The 15467-nt window shown below is 35.8% G+C and overlaps 1 protein-coding gene across 10 annotated transcripts in view; it reads right to left on the reverse strand.

Moving 5' to 3' along the window:
* The window catches only part of LOC149067687 (uncharacterized), a 49245-nt gene extending 36361 nt beyond the window's left edge, over positions 1 to 12884 (reverse strand). For 4 of the 10 annotated variants that reach the window (XM_089252266.1, XM_089252261.1, XM_089252263.1 and 1 more), the window contains exons 1-7: positions 12800 to 12884; positions 8931 to 9056; positions 5789 to 5928; positions 5211 to 5298; positions 4044 to 4206; positions 2930 to 3072; positions 2491 to 2807 (exon numbers count right to left, since the gene is read on the reverse strand). In XM_089252266.1, the coding sequence (XP_089108392.1) occupies positions 2491 to 2807; positions 2930 to 3072; positions 4044 to 4206; positions 5211 to 5298; positions 5789 to 5928; positions 8931 to 9056 (977 nt within the window). In that variant the 5' untranslated portion in view covers positions 12800 to 12884. Of the gene's footprint in view, positions 1 to 2490; positions 2808 to 2929; positions 3073 to 4043; positions 4207 to 5210; positions 5299 to 5788; positions 5929 to 8930; positions 9057 to 12657 lie in introns of all 10 variants that reach the window. The other 6 variants (XM_089252265.1, XM_089252260.1, XM_089252267.1 and 3 more) reach the window with 5 other exon arrangements.
* Between the last annotated feature and the right edge of the window lie 2583 nt (positions 12885 to 15467).

The following is a 15467-nucleotide window of genomic DNA, read 5'->3' on the forward strand; positions in this document are numbered from 1 at the left end:
AACTAAGTTTGAAGTTAGACTGCCAATGACAATCTCAAGATCTTTTTTTTTGATTTTCAGGATTACGGTAATCCACAAGCAGTGGAGATTTATTTTCCTTTACAACATTTGCTTTCACAAATTTTGAGAGCAGCTCCTTAAAAAGATCTATAATCATTTGTCGCAAAACATGTATCAAAGGATACTGTGATTGTGAAATAGAGCAAAACCTTTCCAATACAGGTATGATATTTTTCAAGAATAAACAGAATGCCTTATTCAGATCTGATAAAAGAAATTCAAAAACACGCTCTTTTTGATTTCTGGGTGTATCAATTTTTTGTTCATTGTGTTTTGATTTTATACCTGTTCGCTCCTTCCCCTTGAAATTTTTACTCGAGGCTGTTTTGGAAACTTCAGGAATTTTATTGAAATTCAAACCTGTATTTGTGATCTCGGTTGTTTCTGATAATTTTCGAACTTTTGGAATTCTATAAGAATCTAAGTTTGTGTCTGTTGTTCTTTTCCTGCAAGTATTTGAAATATCTTCAGTAAAAAAACTCAAAAGTGGGTCCCACTGTTCAATCAATCTATTCAAACATCGACCCATGGATAACCACCTGGTTTCGACATGTTTGAGGATTTTTCTCATTTCTGTTCCATGAAGTTCCTGGAACTACTCAAATTTGCTCACTCTCTTTGCACTCCGTTTTAAATAGTAATAAACATCAACTAAAATTTCATCTACATTTACGGGCAAAGAGGCCATTCCTCGCCCAGCAGCCAGATCAGTGAGATGGCTCACACAGCCCATTACAAAAATTTCACTGTGATGATCAGTTAAAACTGACGCAACACCTTTGCGATGCCCAATCATCACATTTGCATTGTCACAACCAAGGGCAATACAATTTTTTATTGGAATTCCCCCTGGACACCAAACTGTCAACAACAAGATTGCCAATGTTTCTCCTTGTTGCATCCCCATTCAAAACAGGAGCACACAATAAATCACTTTGAATTTGCAAAGTTTTATCATCGAAATGCGTTACAACAACGGGATATAGTTCGTCATCCTTGTTACTACCATCGGTAGCAATAGCAAACGGTTTCTGGCGTAAAACCGCAATTAATGAAGATTGTTCTTCTTCAGAAATCACGCGAATTATAGCTGTTGCTTTTGTGCGAGCACATCCATACTTTTTTGCAGTTTCGGAATCCGAAAACATTTTCTTCAGTAATGGTCCTACGTGATTGGCACAGCTGACCGGCAAATTGTGTTCAATCAAAAATGATGTGAACAAACATTCTGCGCAAATGACCCCAAAATCATCGGAAGATGAAGGGAAAAAAAGAGTCAATTTTTAAAGAACACTGACTTTTCTTGGCACTTGCTTGATGTTGTTTTGATTTCACATGGACGATGATGTCATTCTTTCCACCATGACCGATGTTGATATCTGTAACACAAACTGTACAAAAAGCAAAAGTTGTCCCTTTTCTGGAACGGTTGATGAAAGGAAATTAATCGGAATAAGTATCTTTAAAATTAATTAAATACTTTTTCGGCTTATAAGTATCCATGTTTCGTTACCGCATGTACGTGACTTCAACAACAAAGAGGATGGTTCGCCCATATGCGCGTCACTATAACGTTCAATTATTATCCAGGACTATTGGCTGCTAAGCTATTTCCCTGCATGATAAGACAAATAACTTTTCTTGTTGCCATTGGAGGGTTCACATTGCAAAACTTTCATAAAAAGAAGAAATTCCCACTATTCTCCACTTACTACACGTGACGTCATTTCAAAAGGGAAAAAGAACAAAAGAAAAAGACTTTTCCCTCCCAAGAAAATTCTTAGGGACAATTAGGGATTTTTTCCAACAAAGTAGGAAATTTTTAGGGACAATTAGGGATTTTTACAATTTTTGTAAAAATTCGGGAGATTTAAGAACATTTCGGGAGGTCGGGGGATGAAGCTAAAATTCGGGAGATTCCTGAAAAATTCGGGAGACTTGGCAGCTATGTAAGTGTACTGTACCTACTGTGTATGTGTAGTATAACGTAAGTACTACTACTACTTAGCTGTACGCACCCCTCGTCCATATTCCTCTGCAGAACTTTTAACAAATTGATGCATGTTTGAATGTGCATGTACGTTGTGAATCTAATGAAGTTTGTTTCTGTGTAATGCTTGTTATGAGTACTGCTGCCATCAAATTTTCCAACTATGAGTGAAGTTTAATGATTGAATAATTGTATCGTTGTAGGCCTGTTGCTCTCTGTGGCGAGACTTTTGAATGGGGAGATCGGCTCGCTTTTTAAAGTTGGGAACCACAAAATATAAATACTGCTAATTAATAGTCTTATCCCAATATTGATGAAAATGGACAGAATGGACGGCATGTCCTTTATCTCCAGCATACAGAAATGTTCACGATAAACTGAGAAACACAATGATTTAAAGAATCATATCATCTTTGCCAAGAGTGAACTCGCTTACATACCTGTTTCTGCTCGAAGATGCAGCGGCGGCAGCAGCTTTCGCATTTCGGCTACTCTTGATCTTGTCATAGTCATCGAGGGGTTTCTTGCGGCTGGAAGTGTCACTCCTTTTAGCGAGCGACGAGGACTCCTTCTTGCTTGAAGACTTCTTGTACCTCTTCTTTGAAGTTCGAGAAGCGCTGGAAGATGTGGATGACGAGGACGAGCTGCTTTCGTCGTCGCTGTCATCATCACTGCTGCTGCTGGAGGAATCCGAACTGCTTGATACACTGCCGCTATCACTACTACTGGTGGTGCTACTGCTTTCGCTGAAGGAAACCTACCAATTAAATATTTTTAAAAATAAGGAAAAATAGACTTATTTTATTGGTTTTTTTTTATACAACAAATTGAAAATTAAAATTTTTTTAGAATGTCCGTAGTTTTTCCATAGAAACTTACAGTTTTAGTTATAGTGACATTTTCGTTGTTCAACAATCTCTCCTTTTGCAGCTCCAGCTCCAATTCCCTCTGGAGCTGCTGCCGCTTCCTCTCCAAGGTTAGCTCTTCCTTATAATCAAGCTGCGCTGCATCCATTGGCCAGTCTAGAAACAATTACAGAAATTGAATTGGAAAACACATTCACAAGAGAGATTTCAAATACTTCAACTGATACTTCCTGAACGATAATTTGGCTAAATTTTGCATAGCTATTTCTTTCTTGCTCTCACTACCATCATACTTGGGCGAAAATTATTCAGAATTCTTCTCGAACTGATCGAGATTGTTTGTGATCATGCTAAATCTAATTACAGTAAAAGTCTGTCATAAAAGCTCACAATAGCAAAAAAAATTGTCGTTCGAAATGAATTTCGAATTTGTAATTTTTTGCTCTGTTAGGAAAACAATAAATTACATAAATTATAGAACATTTCCTGATTTAACCGCATTATAATCATCATTTTTCAATCATATCGTTCTGATATTAGCGAATGGTTCTCAGCAGTAAATATTCCAAGACTTTTTTGCTAAAAATTTTTTACTTTCAAAACAATTTAGCCAACCGATTGAACAATTTAAATGCCATGACATTATGGACTCATAAATATCTTTTCGCTAATTCCAATGGGTTTTTTTAGTATGCACTGTCCAGTCATTCAGAAACAACTTTAAACTGGCAATGAAACATGACCATGGCGTGTTCTTCACTGGAAGGGAAAAAAGCGGAATGAAACCAAATGAAGTTATCACATGTCCTGTATTTACATTGGGAAAGTCCAAGAATAGGGGGGGGGGATAACGTCTGTGAGGAACAGAAGCATGATGATGTAGTAGTAATCGATCCTTTGTTTGATTTATTTAGAGAGAGAGAGAGAAACCGTTCTTTTTGAGATTTTTGTCGGTATTTATAGTGTGAGCTTCTTAATTTTGCAACTCATTATAAACTCTCACAATTTTGCATCTTTATCGTTAACGCTTTAGTAATCACTTGTAATAGCAATACCCTTATGAGCCATACTTGTTATACATCAGACTTTTACAGTAGTTATTATTTTCTTCTAAAAATTAAAATTACCATCGGAATCCTCTTCCCAACTTCCGTCAGGTTTTTTCTTTTTCTCTTCGCCAGCCTCCAGCGGAGCAGGAGAACGAGGCCGAGTAACAACAACAGTAGACTTTATCTTACCTTCATGCTCACCTTTGCGGCTCCTGCTGGAGCTTCTTGCTTTTCCTTTCCGCTAAGCAAATAATATATAAGGAAATATAAAAAAAAATTAAAATATGACGAGCAATAAATTAGAAATTACACTAATCGCAATCTCAAACCTTGCTGCAACAAACTTTAAGGGACCGAATAGTTGATTCATTAAGGTGGACTTTTATTATTCAACATACATGCTACTACTGCACTGGTGTGCAAAATCGAAAGAGAATCTGGTGTATCTGGAAAAAAATACCCTAGCTGCCAACTTTGAAGATTGAGAATTAGAGAAATATTTTACACAGATCTAAATTTGGTACAAGATCAAATACAGTCGGACCCACTTATAATGAGCGAGCTTTAACTCATGATAGTCACTTGATGAGACCCACTTAAGGACTGGTCACTCCCAAAAGAGAGGATGTTTCACTTAATAAGGGATGACTGTCAATCAAATTTTTCTGAAAACTTTGAAAAATTCAAATGGCAACATTTACTTTTATGCATTGCAATGTCATCGATGCAGTAAAAAACAACAAATGGCATTGAAACGGTACCCGTAGCACCATAAATGCCGGCACTAGATGCAAACAAAAAAAGCATGTGGAAACAACCAATGCAGATAACATTACTGCCATAGGAAGTTCTCTACCGAGGGGTAAGCACACTAACCCTGTTGGTGAGATCCGAGATCTTTCCTCATCTGTGCCCTGCACCGACATTTATGGTGCTACAGGTACCTTTCCACCACCATTCATGGTTTCTCATGGCGGCAAAGACAACTTAGCAATGCCTAAAAGTGAGTGTTGTTGTTTGAATTTTTATACTATGATCATAACGGTGACCGTTATAGAGTCTTGTTTTCCTCTTCATTCTCAAGTGCATGCTTTGAAACACCTATGCATATCTCAAATTTAATTCATATTTGTTGATTTTTGCAACTACTACGGGCTCAAATATCGACAAAATCATTTTATGACCACTATGTATGGTGACTAGGAAAGTCTGCAATACCTTTTTTTAAAAACTCTGTACATTTACCTGAGGAGATAGAGAACCAGTTCTAGATTCTTTAGGCTCATCTTTCTGTTTTCGGACTTTATGACGCAAGTCCTTTTCGGAAACATCTCTGTAAAATTTAGGGGGGGGGGGGGAATCACACATGATTTAATAAATGAACAAACAACGTTCAAGTTATCTCATCCATACTGTTAAACATATTGTAGAGTTTCTTTAATAATAGTTACTATCGTAATACAATAGTTACTATTGTATTGTTATGATGATGTCTTTCTACATATAAATAAGTTCTATCGGCCAAAAAATAAAAAATTAAATTAGAGAAAATGATTTCTGTCTGCTCTAGGACGGATGTCGAATATAGTAAAAAAGAAAAAAAAATTATGGAAAATCATTTCTGTCTGCTGTACAATGGGGAGCCAAATCTGAGGTGAAGGGGGAAAAAAATTTAATATCAAACGTAATACAATAGTTACTATTGTATTGTTAGAGAATTATTGTTTTTGCAATTGTCTTTAGAAAAAGTGCTGTTAAATTTTCAAATCAATTAATAAAACCATGCTAGGATCAAAAAATTCATGAAACACTAAATATCCTACTTTTCTGCTTTTTGAGAAGAACGCTTGGAACCGCTGCTAGAATAAACTTCATGGGTGAAACGGCAAGTACTTCCATAGGTACAGTTGCCACTTCGGAGCCAATTACGACATTTCTCGTTGTGATCTATCCTGCTGTGCCTCTGGAAACAAAAACGATACAAAAAATTTTATCATAATGAAAAAAAAAAAAATCTAGCATAAATGTCATTTACTGCTTAGAATTGAAATGAGAACAGTTTGCTACAAATGGCAACAAGTTACAAATGCTATTCAAATCAGTAAAGGACATTTTAAAAAAATAGAGCAGGGTGTGTGGAAACATGCCTGCAAGTTTTTAATGTGAATATGCTAATTAGTATAGCATTAGCATACTCCAATTTTTCAGAATCCCCCAACAAGTAGCTCAATGATGTCCTACTGATGTCAAACTCTCAACACTGCCAACGAGATATTGAGCATTGTCTTCCGATGTGCTGTCCTGAAGTTATTTGGAATCAAAATTCTGACAAATTTTCATGACGCTCAAAAATCATATGGATTTAAAAGACGCATTCATGTTAAAAATACCGCAATAGATAGAGCAACCAGAATTTCAGTCCATACAGAACTGACAACCATGGCCGACTATATTTCTTATGAACAAAAGCAGAACGTACATAGCCAATCTTTGTCCAATAAACACCACTCGACAACTAGTCGAACCACCTGTTATCACAACTAGTGAGGCAAAATTGAACCAAGCAAAAATGTGCGTGACCAATATTTCTAATGCAGTATTAAAAAAATACCCCGATTTTTTTTCTTGCACACACACACACTCTCATCTCTTCTGCAGGGTAGGGCCGCTCTGAGGCTGCACCAAATCCAAGACAAAAAGATAAATGAGTTCTACAACAGATTTAGAAAACTGGCTGACTGAAGAGATAGTTTTTTGGGGGGAAGGAAAATTCATTGCTACCTGCATGGGACTCGAACCCTGGTCTCTCGTTTGCTCGACGAGTGCTCCACCAACTAAGCTTTATGAGAAGACAGAATTCTCCCCCCCCCCCCCGGAGCGTATGTAAACATTCAGCCATCTGGTGGCACGGATGTAATTTGGAAGCTATTAGCAGAATGTTTCCACCATCTATTGCATGAAGCCATACAGCATATACATATGCTCCGAGGGGGGGGGGAGAGAATTCTGTCTTCTCATAGCTTAGTTGGCGGAGCAGTCGTTTGGCAAATGAGAGATCAGGGTTCAAGTACCAGTGTGGGCAGAGATGAATTTTCTTTCCTCTGAAACACCAACGCCTCTTCATTCGGCCAGTTTTCTGAATCTGTTGCATTAACAGGGAAGAGCGATGTCTTTCTACATATAAATAAGTTCTATCGGCCAAAAAATAAAAAATTAAATTAGAGAAAATGATTTCTGTCTGCTCTAGGACGGATGTCGAATATAGTAAAAAAGAAAAAAAAATTATGGGAAATCATTTCTGTCTGCTGTACGATGGGGAGCCAAATCTGAGGTGAAGGGGGAAAAAAAATTTTCCCCGCTCCTAAGAAGAGGCGCTAAACCAGAGGTAAAAGAAATGAAAAAAAAATTGAAAAAAAGAAAGCCTTTTTTTCTGTTAGGAATTGTTGGGATAAATTTGGGAGGGTGACGGGGGAAGCATCAAAAACAGGCATTTAGATATCTACCCACCATGGATAGGGGATTTTGCATTGAGCTGCCCCTCATTCATTCAATTAAAGTGCATTGATTGATGTACACTGGTGTCATAGGCGGAGATAGACTTGGAAGTCTGGGGGGGGGGGGGCACGGTCATTATTGCTAGGGGGGGCAAGATGATGATGATGTTGATTCATCTATACATATATACATTAGATCAGTCGATTTCACCTTCTCCCCCCCCATCTCCGCCCATGACTGGTGTGCAAAAATTAAGGGCAAAGCTGAAAAATTGAGGTTGAGTTCTCTTTACAGATGAAAGCAGATTCAGTCTGAATAGTGATTCTGGATGCATACACATCTGGAGAGAGTGGGAGAACACGCAATAACCCCTCTAACATCATCGAAAAGAACTGGTTTGGAGATGGCAGAGTTCTCATTTGGAGAGGTATCATGCTTGATACATCTTCAAAGACAACTCAGTCACTGGTGCCCATTATTGTACCGAGGTTCTCCTTCCTCACATGCATCTTTTTAGAGGTGCTCTTCATGGGCGACACGCTACATCTAATCATACAGTGGTTGTTACAGAGCTATTGGAGACTGAAGATATTAAATGCATCAATTAGCCAGCAAGGTTCCTGGATCTAAATTCAATTGAACATGTATGGGACACTCCAGAGAGACGCCTGGCAGCACGTCACCAAACGCAGGCAACGATTCTGGAGCTAACAGGAATGAGCAGCAATGCCTCAACAGCTCATTGACAACCTTGTACTCAGAATGGGCAGACAATGTAAATCCTGCATAACAGTCAGGGGTGATCATATCCCCTAGAAAAGGCTGGATTTTTCTTGCCAGTCGCTTGCGACATGGACGTTTCCGTCTTTTGCCCAATTGTGTTTGACGCTAATTGTTCAATGAAGTTCCTTTTTATTTTTATTTATTTTTGTTTTTTTATTTTATTTTTAATGTTTTGTTTACTTTTCCCATACTCTTACATCTTCTTATGGTATTACTTGTGTCAATTTGGAACACTTTAGCCTGACATTACATTGGAAAAAACCATCTCGTCCATAATTTTTTCACACCAGTGTGTTGGATATTGATTAAATATTGACATTCCATTGATTTCATGAAATTGCAGTGAAGATACGCAGGAGTGGTTCTCAGGTTGCGCAACTGCAAGAGCAACCGATGCAGTGAGGATACGCAGGGATGGTCAGATGCTACTGCAACAGCAAACAAGTTGAAAGGGCTGGAAAAAGCTTTGTCGATCAACAAAAAAACATGGTCAGAAAATGTGGTAATGTAAATTACAATTTGTAATTTTTTTTATAAACTGTAACTTTTTGAGATCGCACTACATCGTCGCACTTCAACTGTATTGCCATAATCCAGTACGTTAACGGGTTAAATTTAAGAGAGAAAAAAAAATTCATTGAACTTCTCAAAAAATAAACAGAAAATTAAGCATACGGAGATACCTACATCTTGCGGTTGAGGTGATGAAAGGGCACCAGGGCCGAGTCTCTCAAACACGCTTGGTCTGCGTGGTTGATCTGGATTTTCTTTTGTATTTTCAACAGTGACCTTCCGCTTCAGTTTTGAAGACATCTGAAAACGAGAGAAATTTAATTTTTTTTTAAAACTTATATCAGTGACTTACTTTGATATAGGACAAGGAAAAATTTCCCAAATTAACGTTCAGATTATTGAACTACGGAGAGTATCTTAAATGAAAATAGTTATACAATTTCACAGACTGCAAAAAATAAAAATAATAATAATGAAGAACTATTTGCGAACTGACCGACGGCAAAAAAAAGTAAATAAATAAAAGCAAAAATTTAAGGCCTATTTTATTTTTAAACATGAAATTGTTGCGGCTACATAGACTGAGCAAAATTTCTTGTGGACCCGCAGAAAATTCCCGTAGACAGAAACTGGTCTGAAGTAACAACTAGAGATTCAATCGACATTTGGCAACTTCTACTGATGACAATTTGACAATATTCAGTTCTTTCCCCCCCCCCCTCCCCACACACATTTATTATCTTAATTTCCCTTATTTAACTCAATAAAATCTGGTTACCTGATTTCCTCCAGATTCAAGGACTACCTCACCACAGACCAACTCAGGCCAGGCGCGGATCTATGGGGGTGCTCACCCCCCCAGGGTTGGTAAAAAAACCACAAAACCGGGTTTTTTTGGTTTAAACCAGGTTTTTTTGTTTTAAATAGTATTAACATTAAAAACAATGAAATTTCTGAAAAATCATTCAAACTTCTAATAATTAACTGAAATAAAATGGTTATTAATGTAATTAACACTATTCCCATACTAATTAATCAAAAAATATTTCTTACATTTTAACAAAAACCAACTTTTGCAATTTAATTATTTTTTGCTTAACTCAATGGATTACTGTGTGTTTGAAAATTCTTTTAATGTTATTATTAATGATATAATATATAAAGGTTTTTCTCCAGTTACTTTCAGTATACTTAATTATGAAGCCATTTTGCAAAAAGTAATAAAAATTAGGTGAATATAATGTATTTAATGAAGCATAAATAATGCAGATTAATTAGCAATGATTTACGATATACAGAGTGATTTCATTCTAAGGTTCTGATTTCAAAACACTGTAAAAAAAGAACAATTGTCAGAATGACTTGAAAATCGGCATGAATATTCCTGAAAAAATTCAATTTTATTTGATAAAGGGGAAAAAATGCTTAAAAATGTAAAATTAATGACATCATCCAACATGTGGGAAATTTGCTCGCAGAATGGAAACGATAGCCAGTCATGGCAAAATGATACCTTAATTATAGCATTGCACAACTCCATAATTCACGGAAACATCACAAAAAAAAAATGCAGTAATTGAACAAATAACTATGACTTACTCAAAAAAATGTCAAATATGTTGTCCAACCTGAGGTTGAAAGCACAAAAATTGTTGTTCAACAACAGAATCAGAGTATGCCATGGTCATGATGTGGATGTGCTTGCAATTCAGCTTCAATAAACCAAACGCCCCCCCCCCCCCCATTAATATTCCTGAAGAACTTCTAACATACAGGGAATGTGCTGGAGATTGCAATTCACCAAAGTTAGCAATCTGACTACTGTTTATAACATTTTGAGGTACCCCCACAGCCAGAAGTTGCAAGGGTTAAGGTGCATCCTGTCAAAATGGGTCTTCAGCAGCTGCTTTGTTGGTATTGCAATGTGCATCTTGATAGAAGTTCTATCCACACACTGATGCTGTGGAAGTGCTGAAATGATGTGGTTGCACAAAATATTATACTGCTGGCCAAGTACAGCATCATCTACTTGCACATTTTGCACTACTTGCACTTTTTTTCCTTTTGCAAAAGAAACTTCCATTGCTTCAGGAGTATCCATGCAAATTTTCAAGTCATTCTGATCAGTACTTATTGTATAGTTTTGGAATCAAAACTTAAATTATAATCACCCTGTATATAGCTGATTATTTTTTATAAATCTGTTATTATTCAGTAGAACCCTGATTAACTGGGCTTAACAGTGTGAAAGTATAAAAAAAACAACTATTGAATATTAAGACTGGGAGAGAAATACAGTAGGAGACGTGCTACTTCTTATGGGAAAGAAAATGAAAATGTATGTGAGGTAATGTAACTACTAGTACACTGGACAGCTGTACACTGGAACCAATAAGCTTATCAGTTGCATTCCTTCTAATGCAACTGGTGAGAGTAGTGGTTGTGTTTTTCAAGTTTTATGAAAGAACTTTTATAGTGTAATCCCAAGCAAAGAATGTTTTGTTTACTATTGTTTTTATCCTTGTCTGTCTCTTATTGTCTTCTTTTTCTTTGCTTGAGATTTTGTTCTTTGGCAAAAAAATGTCTTCGATCCAATGAAAGCATGTCAAACATCTTGTAAACGTGACTGCTTCACACTTTATAACTTCTCGCTATGCTTTCAGGCATTTTTCCTCGCCAAAGAAAAGAATCTCAAACAAATCGGCAGAAGAGATTACACCACAGCTTTTTCATTATCAAGTACCTAAACAACGGAAAATACAAGAAAATACAAACAATAGAGAACAAAAAAAAAAAAAGATTCTCGTGCATCTGGCTAGCGATTGTACTAACTGTGTGTGTAATTAAAACTCACCTTGGGCGAGACTTAATCCGTTCGCTCATCAGCTACTTCACTCGCCAGATGATAGCTAGTAAACTTACCTAATATAATTGAACTTTCAGGTATGGTAGGCAAGTTTTCAACAACCTGGGCTACCATACCTCTTATAGTTCAACACATGATCGGCGTGTCCATGCTTTCCGAGAAGACAAACATGCATTTTTCAGGCATTCAAATCCGAACAATGCCCTCTACCGATGCAGAAACACAATTGTAAGCGAGACATTCTGAGTATTGATGAGGAATTTGCAGGGAGGAAAATATATACTTGTAGGGACTATCCTGTAAATATTTAGAGAAGTCAAAGCCATTTGGATATGATATTTTCCTTGTTTTGTAGAGATGTCAAAGCCGTCGTGATATGCTTGGCTTTTTTGTTGTGGTTTTGGCACGTTGTTGCTCATGTGTGCTATGTCCATGACATGCGACTGTAGTGTTTTTTTGTGGTTTTGTTTTTGTTAATTAAAGTAAATTAAATAGATTATACCATTGTCCATCACTACAACTAATGACCCGGACGGGATGGAGAATCTATTTAATTTACTTTAATTTGTCATCCGGGCAAGCCGGTATTTTGGCACCCCTTATAATGTGAAAGAAGCAGTTAAAGGGTGAATTCGGCGCCCCTTCTGGTTCAGCACCCGGGGCACCAGACCCACCTGCTCCCCCCCAGTTGTAGCCCTGGGAATTTGGTTGCAGTTTTTGTATCGCTGATGGCAGTCTAGCTAGTGGTACATGTATAGTGTCCAAACAATGCCACTCTTGCCTAAACACGTGATTTAACCTGTGAAATTGCTTGTTTTAGTGTGCTTTATCGCCCTTTTAAGTATTTGTACGGATCGAGAACAATTGGAACCAAATGGACTCGACATTTTTAAGCTTCCTTTTCCTCATTTTAACTGAGGCCAATATCAACAAACCTACCTTAAATAATTACTCATCTTAATTAACACTACCTTAACTTAATGCAATTTACTAATGGTTTTTACAATTGCAATAGTATTTACGATTCGATCTTACCATAGACGTTGAGTTATTGGAAACATTGGGAGGGTTCAAAAATGTTCGGGGGCGACCCACTTCTATGGGTGTTAGATATTGTGTTGGGGGCGGGGGAAGCTTAGCTTTCACGGGGATACAAGTTTACGCCACAGGATCTTACCTTGTTTATTTGCTTTGAAAAAGCGAAAACACCGACTCTTCAACCTAAGGATGGAAACTACATGGAAGAGTTAGGTGTAGTAACGACTTTAAAGGATTTTTTGCCGTTTTCCTTTTCAAACGATGCAGAACTTTTATAATCGGATTCTCTTTTAAAATTTCTTTGTTATCATTTTTCAAAGCTTCATGATTGATAAAAATAATTAATAATCTTTAAAATAGTTTTTAAATCATATAAAATGTTAATATATTTTCCACTAATATTTTTATGTTTATTCCTTGTGTTTTTTCGGGAAGTGACATTTATTTCACTGCGAATTTGAGTGGTAATCTTTCTTACGTAATATTTAACTCAATTTCAATGTTTTTTTACATAAATTTATCTGTTTACTAACGAATTCAACAATGTCCCGTGTTTTAATAAAAATATATGGTCATTACAATTGTCTCTAGTTTGTTAGTGGCCTCTGTTGAATTTAAATACTACTAGAAAAGGAACACATTTTTAGTTATATAAATCAGTGATAGATGGCGCAAAGAAATTTAATTAATTTCGAAAGCGATTATTTTTTTAAATGCAGACGATCATAACTTATATCGAAATAAATTTTTCTCTGTTCATTCTGTTTTCACTAGCGACATCTAACAGTTACTATCATAACTGCAAAAAATATGAGTGAATTTTCAGTTATACCGATGATTTATAGATGTCGCTAAATACTATAAAAAGTGAAATAACGGGTTTTTTGAAATGTTCCTTCTCCAACACTGGAAATCATGAGCAGGCCTTAAACTTAGGGAAGCAACACCCTCTCGTGATTTCGTGCGGGTGACTTCGGAACCTATTCGGAATTACGAGCTTCGTGCGACGATATAACGCGCATGCGCCGCATTTCGTGACGTCACGACACAACGTTGTTTATTTCGTTATAACCCTTATAACGTCTGCTTGGGCTCGCTTTTCGCTTTCCTAAATTTTTTCATCCATTTCTTTTCTTTCTTTGGTTCTTATTTTTACATTTTTTTATATTTTTTTTATATGTCATGTGAAATCATGGCCCCCCCACATCCTGGCGAGGGCCCCCAGGCTGAAATCTTTAGAGGGTCCCTTCTGTAGTTAATTTATAGCGTGAAAAAGCAAAAAATGATAACTGTCCCGGGTCCTCTCAGCCCCCCCCCCCCTTTGTTGGGGCCATGCTGGAAATAATAGTGGTATCGTAATAAATTTCGTTTATTATGATCATCAGTAGATCAACACATAATAAAGATGGTTTTTATTAATTAGCTTGACTTCCTCTCCCCTCCAAAAGTTAGGGGGATTCCCCCACTTAGGAGGGATTAATTACGCTATCAAATTTTGTTAAAAGCTTTTATAAAACTTCAAAAATCAAACCAATAAGCATAGCGGTTACATTCTAGTATACAGCGGGATTACACTATTATCATTATAAAAGTTTAATAAAAGTTCTTTCACAAGACAAAAAATGCAACCTATAAGACTATTCATGGTTGCATTTGCGCGAATGTAACCGGTACGATTATTAGTTACGTTTTTCAAGTTCTATAAAATAACTTTTATGAAACTTTTATAGTGTAATCCCGGCCTAACTGATCTTATTGATTGCAGTTTCAAGTTTTATAAAAGAACTTTCTGAAACTTTTATAGTGCAATCCCATTTGAAAATTTAAAAAAATATGTTTTTTGGAAAATGCATAGTTTGTGTTCGGCAATTTCCCAATTGAACTGTACCAACTCTAAAGATTGCAATTAATTATCTTCTGAAGATTAAAAATGATAAAGAACTTCTAAAGATAAAAAAGATTAAATTATCTTTCATTAACTCGAATTATTTCTCTTTCATTATTCTGCAATTATTTTTCATTAATCTCGATCTACTTATTTCATTAATCTCGATCTACTTATTTCATTAATCTGGATCTACTTATTTCATTAATCTGGATCTACTTATTTCATTAATCTGGATCTACTTATTTCATTAATGCTGGAATTATTTCCTTCATTAATGCTGGAATTATTTCCTTCATTAATGCTGGAATTATTTCCTTCATTAATTACAGAGTTATTTCCTTCATTAATTACAGAATTATTTCCTTCATTAATTACAGAATTATTTCCTTCATTAATTACATAATTATTTCTTTCATTAATTCTTCAATTATTCCTTTCATCAATTCTTCAATTATTCCTTTCATCAATTCTTCAATTATTCCTTTCATCAATTCTGAAATAATTCCTTTCATTGATTCTGAACTTATATTTCTTTTCTTTCAGTAATTTATGTTTCATTGATTCTGATGTTATTTATTTCATTAATTACAGAATTATCTCTTTTATTAATTACAGAATTCTCTTTTATTAATTACAAAATTATCTTTCATTAATTCTGGATTTATTTCATTTATTAATTATAGAATTATTTCCTGGAGTAATTCCTTTCATCAATTCTTTGATTTATACTTTTCATTAGTTATAAAATTATCTTTCATTAATTCTGTTAGTTTTATTGATTTTGGAATTGTTACTCTTTCATTAATTCCCAAATTTCTTTTTTCATGAATATTCTGTAATAATAATTGCACATCTTAGAAAAAATAAATAGTCCCTCCCTTCCTCACTTCAAACTCCCATGGATGCTATAATTAAATAA

The sequence above is a fragment of the Pholcus phalangioides genome, unplaced genomic scaffold (assembly GCF_987345545.1).
Source record: "Pholcus phalangioides strain wild (caught in Gottingen) unplaced genomic scaffold, Ppha-v1.0 ptg000028l_1, whole genome shotgun sequence".
NCBI lineage: Eukaryota > Metazoa > Arthropoda > Arachnida > Araneae > Pholcidae > Pholcus > Pholcus phalangioides.